Source organism: Frankliniella occidentalis, unplaced genomic scaffold (genome assembly GCF_000697945.3).
Source record: "Frankliniella occidentalis isolate FOCC.00 unplaced genomic scaffold, Focc_3.1 Scaffold228, whole genome shotgun sequence".
Taxonomy (NCBI): Eukaryota; Metazoa; Arthropoda; class Insecta; order Thysanoptera; family Thripidae; genus Frankliniella; species Frankliniella occidentalis.
The window spans coordinates 188,442-194,813 of record NW_026267354.1 but is presented as its reverse complement, the minus strand read 5'-3'; the positions used below and the strand labels follow the sequence as shown (position 1 = coordinate 194,813).

General features: G+C 43.3%; 1 protein-coding gene across 1 annotated transcript in view; it reads left to right on the top strand.

Moving 5' to 3' along the window:
- The window catches only part of LOC113214866 (phenoloxidase 2-like), a 25,949-nt gene extending 23,267 nt beyond the window's left edge, over window positions 1–2,682 (top strand). Inside the window, exons 15-16 of the mRNA XM_052272873.1 lie at window positions 1,905–2,090; window positions 2,369–2,682. Coding sequence (XP_052128833.1) covers window positions 1,905–2,090; window positions 2,369–2,524 — 342 coding nt within the window. The 3' untranslated portion in view covers window positions 2,525–2,682. The remainder of the gene's footprint in view (window positions 1–1,904; window positions 2,091–2,368) is intronic.
- Window positions 2,683–6,372: the final 3,690 nt, after the last annotated feature.

The window sequence follows — 6,372 nt, the reverse complement described above, 5'->3', positions numbered from 1 at the left end:
TAACTGTAACTGTAACTAGTTACAATTTTTGGCGAAAAAAATGTAACTGTAACTGTAACGGCAATCTTTAAGAAAAAGTAACTGTAACTGAAACTAGTTACATTTTTAGCAAAACTAACTGCAACTGTAACTAGTTACATTTTTAAAAGTAACTTTCCTATCCCTGGTGGGGGTGCAGAGGGTAGACTAATTTCGCACTTTTCACTGAATTGGCAGGTTTTTGATGACATTACCTCAGAAAACTAAGTAATTCCAAATTATACGCCAATCATGGAAAGATTTGACTTTGTCGCGATTTTGAGGCCAAATCTCCCACTGTGTTGCGTGGCAGCTGCTGGCGAACGGGGGAACAGCAAGGTGGTGAGGGAGGGGGGGGCACTAACTAGTGTAAAATCTCGATCGTGCCCAAACTCGGAATACACGGAAAAAATAAAAATCGGGTCCGTGCTAATCGATCTAGCAGGCAAATTTGGCACCCCTGCCAAGAAAGTAGCTACAGGATAAAATATTTAGCTGTACTGCTAAATAGTAGTGGTGATACAGCTAGACCATTGCTTCAGTTAGCTGTACAGCTAAAAGTTAGGCACTGGAGCTAAAAAATGTAGCTGGGCCTATGCTGACGAATTTTTAGCACCAGTGCTAAAAAAAATAGCTAGGGTGCTATTTTTTTTTTGCGTGTATCTGCTTTTTATCTGTGTAGGTGAATGCGGACCAACTTTTTCCTAAATGTCATGAGCTAAAACTTTATAAAAGCGTATAATTTCGAAAAATTCAAATTTCTACGATTGTACGAATATTAAGTGATCTTCTCACTCGAAATGAGAAGTTTCTGGGGGTAATTTCTACACAACTATTCGATTTGAGGTCTCCTTCCATCATTTTTGGCCCAAATTCAATATTTTCTCCATTATTTGCTCCCCTCAAGAACCCTAGAGATTGATACTCAGAAAAAAATTCCACCGTCAGCTTTCATCAACATATTTAAGAGTCCAATACATCGAGTTCGGGCAAGATCGGGAATTTACACTTGCCTATACTGTAAAATTGGGCGTTCCGTGAGAGCGCGCCTCAATCGTTTGGTGGGGGAGACCGCCTTAGTCGCTTGCGCTTGCACCCAAAACTTACACGCCTTGTGCCGTTTGATGGTAGGACGCCCTTACGCGTTTTGCTAGAGCACGCCTTAGGCGTTCTCTCATAGCACATCTTGGGCAAAATGCATGGCGTTGGTCACATAGACTTGCACACTTGCATGACCTGCGCCTAAGCAACTGGCCGGAGTGTGCTGCTGCTACATAGCTTGGGCCTGCCACAGCCACACTGCCACAGCCAAGGGGTGTGCCGGCCCAGCACACCCCGTGAATCGAAAAGGGTCAGTGGGAAAACAGCTCGTTCAAGTCTATGAGATCAATGCCATGCATTTTGCCCATATGCTATGAGAGAACGCCTAAGGGGTGCTCTGACAGAACGCGTAAGGCGTCCTCCCACTAAACGACAATAGGTGCGTAATTTTTAAGTGCAAGCGACTCAGGCGGTGACTCACAGAGTCACACTCTGAGAGTCACAGAGTGACACCCAGATTTTACAGTGTAAGTCCCCTTGTAAGCAACCGCGAATAAGAGACGGTGTCACGAAACCTAGTTCACTCAGAAAATGGTTTCAATGGTTCACCGAGACATTCTAAGATTCGATGACCGTATTATTTCCTAATAGTTGTGTATTAAGAAATAATGCGTGATTCTTAATCATATTTTTATGTTGCATTGCTGTAGCAAAGCTCGAAATCGTACACGGATGACGACTGAGGGCTTGTGCGTAGGGACCTATATAAAATTGAAAGTGTCACGGAAAAACTCTGTTGAAGTAAGAGTGCTCAGTTCTAACCTTAGCCTTTGTTTTGCCTGCAGGAGGAGCAGGAGCTTCATGGCTCGTGCAATAAGGCCCACAGTATATGCGGTGTCATGAACGGCAAATATCCCGACAAGAGACCCATGGGCTTCCCGTTCGACCGCCAGCCAGCGTCGCACGTGCGCTCGCTGCGCTCCTTCCTTACGCCCAACATGTTCGTACAGGACGTCACCATCCGCTTTAAGGTACGCGCGCTGCATCTCAAACCCGATCCCACTGCTCTTCTCTTCTACCATGATACACGCTGGTTCAGTATCAACTCCACGGTAACAAAAAGGTTACTTGAATTTCGAGACCCGGTCTGGCATGTTAACAGCGTCCACCCTAGGATATCAAAGACCGGGTCTTGAAATTCAAGTAACTTATTCTACCGTGCTACCGTGCTTAAAAAGACTGAAACATTCGTCTGAAAAGTGCCGCCAAAGGGTAACCGAGGGTCTTATTTTTAACTCTGTCATGGCAGGACACTGTTGTGCTGGCATCACACAACGCTTCTATCTTCGACAAGAACATCATTAAGCTTCCTACACCTCTTGGTGCAAGTGCCGACCGCATTCAGAGTTTCCTACCGAAAGAGCGACCACAGCAGTACCAGCTGCCTATCATCATAAGAGCGTAATCATGTCATAGTTAAACCTATTCGTAGTAATTGTTTTGTACTGTTCAAATTGCACTATGATACTGGTGTAACGTTTTTGTGTTTTGAAGTAATACTGTACGTCTGCCTAATATATTTATATTTATTGTTTATGTAAGAAAATATAAAACAACAACCAATTGCTGGCTACGAGTTTAAATTCTAAAAAAGATGAGTGTTTCAAGAAAATCGGCATCAGAATACAACACATCGAGCCGTTAACCAGACAAAATATCCGCTGTTAAAAATAATTTGACGATTCACATCAAATTTATGATATGACACCTCCAGAATCTGATGTAAACATTCACATTGTCGTATCAGGATTCCAACAAGTCAGATACATCCACGCGATTGCTTGTGGGTTGTGTGCAAATTGTTCGTGTTGGGCTTCAAAACTAGCTCAAGCGCAGGCATGTATAGCTCAAACGGTTCACAAGTTGGGGCTTTAAAGTTTGAGCGATTTTCAGAAATTTTGAAAAATAATGCAATCTATTAAAATGGAAAATCCTACAGTTTGCCAAGGTAGGAGGTTGGGCTAGTGTAAAATAAAAATAGCACATTATTTTCAGTGTAAAAATATAGTAAAAAATTGAAAAACGATGTGGTCAAAGTGGGTATTGCCAAAAGTTTCAAAAATTGTTCTCAAAACACGGAGACCTAGATTTTTGATTCTATATCAACAAACTCTTTTTGATGAGTATTAACTACAAAAATTGTAACGTTATCGCGGTTAACGTCTCCGAAGTTTTACCTGAATTTATTTCTCATGGCAGCTTCATCTCCACAATATTATAATACTAAAAACATTCAAAATATTTCAGGCAAAGAATGGGCGTTATGCCAGAAGAAAAAGAAATCTCAATCAGTCGGGAAAGATGCCCAATGATGGACACCCCTTTTTCTTGGAATGTACTGGGTGTCTAGTAGAATACGCGGCAGCTCGAAGGGTTGCCTACGCACTGGCTTGCAGGCGCCGAGGGCGAGAGGGGGAGCGGTGGAGGACGCAGGAGGAGACCAGCCACCTTCCGCTACCTTCACCGCTCCCACTCTCACCCTCGGCGCCTGCAAGCCAGTGCGTAGGCAACCCTTCGGGCTGCCGCGTATTCCCCCGGACACCCGGTAAACAACGGAGAGCGCTTATTACACCACGGCAGGACTCTTACGAGAACACTAGTTCCTTGCCAAGATCGTGAAGCGACGAGTTTGGCTGTGTCGAGAAAAGTGGCCATCACTGGTACATTGTCCATCACTGAGCACCTCATACCCTAACTATAACTTCTCTTAAAATATGCATCATTTATGGTATGACCACTTCACTTGAAAACAATAGCAATTGACAATGACCACCACTCATTTTCAATTTATTCCCAGTTCATAATGTTTATCAAAGTAGTGTTTGCCACTCTGTGGAGGGGAGCCTCCCCGCCCACCCGCCGCTCTCTGCATCCGCTTTTATTCTTCTTAGTTCCGGGCAGCGCTTCATTGAAATACCCTATTGAGCACTCTGGGAAAATACTATTTCAACCACAACTTTTAATGCCGAAGCCTTTCCTACGCCCTGCGTTACACTTTATTTGAAAATATAGAACATTTAATGAATATCTTTATAGAATATCAGAAGTTTCATTTCCCTAATGTTGTCGAAAAAGGCCCCGACAAATGCTGACAAATTTGGGAGCCGGCAGGCCCTATTTCCGTATACACTCATATTAACTCGGGTGTCAGCGCCGCAGGCCTAGCTCTATGTGAGCCAGGCGCGTCGCAGCGCAACAGTGTTTCGTGAGATATCGCGAAGCCTGATACGCGAGACGTGGTCTGGCTTACACGTAGCTAATAAATACACTCCTAAAATTACAATGTAATTGTTTTTTACGGAAAATGTTTTGGTTTAGTTATCACATTCAACTTCGACACAACAGGGTATTTCAATTAATCGTAGTACCACGACAAGCTCAACTCGACACACATTTGTTATTGACGTGCGGTTCATCGATTCGCCGAAGCGCCGCACCGCCCGACCGAGTGGGACTCATCCCTCGCGTCGTCTCCTCCAGGTGTCTGCTGCAGTGGCCAAATTATCACCGGTTATGAACTTCTAATCGGATGTTCCTGGGTTAACCGCGCGGCCCAGCACTACTTCTGACTGCCGAGAGGAGTTCGTCTATATCTCGTCTCTGGCTCGTTGGTAAGGTGTACACTTTCTCAACGCACAGCAGACGATGAAGGCGACAACAAAGAGGCGAAAATTCGAGGGTCCCCAATTCGTTGTACACTCGCCGACGCACCCAACTAGCGTTGCACTCGCGCAAACTCGCTATAACTCGCACAAGTTTCTCACGCCAATTTCGCGAAATATTGCCTTTAAACCATCCAAAAGTAAATCCCAACTTGCGCGGAACTCTCTTTGAACTCATCTTACCTCGCTGTGCACCTATTTTATGAGTTGGGGACATACCTCTCGAAAAATTTGCAGCTTTGGTCACTTTCTCGTCTATATCCATAGCCTCTTCGAAAAGAAAATACAAAATAAAGAAATTAAGTTACACTGCTCTACTTTGCCAATTCAAATGTGTACTTTGTATACTTTATATTGTGTTTTCATGGCACATCCGCTCTTTTACAGAAGTGGCCATGTACGCTTTAGTGCGCCTGGGAGCAAGTAGGGAAACCCGCATACCGCTGTGTCGTGGTATTGACACACGGTACAATTACTTCGATCTGCTAACAACACATATTTGTATAGTTTCTTTGGTCTTCCTCGTAGTTTTCTGATCTCACTAGATTTTCTTTATCTATCTATCAGAGTTTTATAAGCAGGCGCGGATCCAGGGGGGGGGGGCAATGGGGGCAATTGACCCCCACCAAAGCCTTCGGAAGCATAGAGAAAATAGAGAAGAAAGGGAGAGGAGAGAGAGGAAGAAAGGAGGAGAAGAGAAGAGAGAGGAGGAAGAAGGGGAGTCGAGGGGAGTAAAGGAAAAGAAGAGAAAAAATAAGGAGGAAAGAAAAAGTTTTTAAAAAATATAGGTCTTTTTTTGGAATTTTCAGGCAGCAAGGAAACATTTAAACAACTGAAGTATTTTTTGCTCTGATTCTGAGTTGAAAAATTTCGTTTTGTACACTACTAGATAGCGTAAATATTTTTTTTATTTTTGAAAGCTTTTGAATAGGCAGATTCTGTTTTTTTCCTCCGTAGGTCACAAGATAGTAGGTACTCTTCAGATTTTTTCTGAGCTTGTTTTGCTTGCGATAATGTTGACTTTTTGTCAAACTTTACTTAGATTTGGTCACAATTTTAATTCGTATTTTTCAGAAATGTTTTCGCTCGCTTCGCTCGCAATGACTTCTAGGATTTCCCTTTTCACTTAGCTCGTGGTCCCAATTTTAAAACAGTTTCTAAATTTTTTTCGCTCGCCTCGCTTGCGACAGCTTCTTTTAACTGACTTTGGACCATCAGTAGCGATTTTACAAGTATCCTTCACCATTATGGAAAATGGGGGTTTGTTCTTTCAAATTTGGCAAATGTTTATGTACTTTCCCCTGTGAGTTAGGCAACCAACATGACACATTCAGAAAAATGTCCCCCCTATAACCTTTCGCTGGATCCGCGCCCGAGGGGGCCACCACTCTCTCTTTGGATGTACACATGATTGCAAAGATTGCGTGATTTCACATGATTTCACGGATTTCGCATATTATTTTTTTAGAAGATTTCACGCTAAAACCTGCCGGCAGATTATGTCTGATTTGAAGGATTACAGATGATTTCAGCGGATTTTACCGGATTTCGGCGGATTTCACAAGATTCCGGCGGATTTTACGTGATTCCG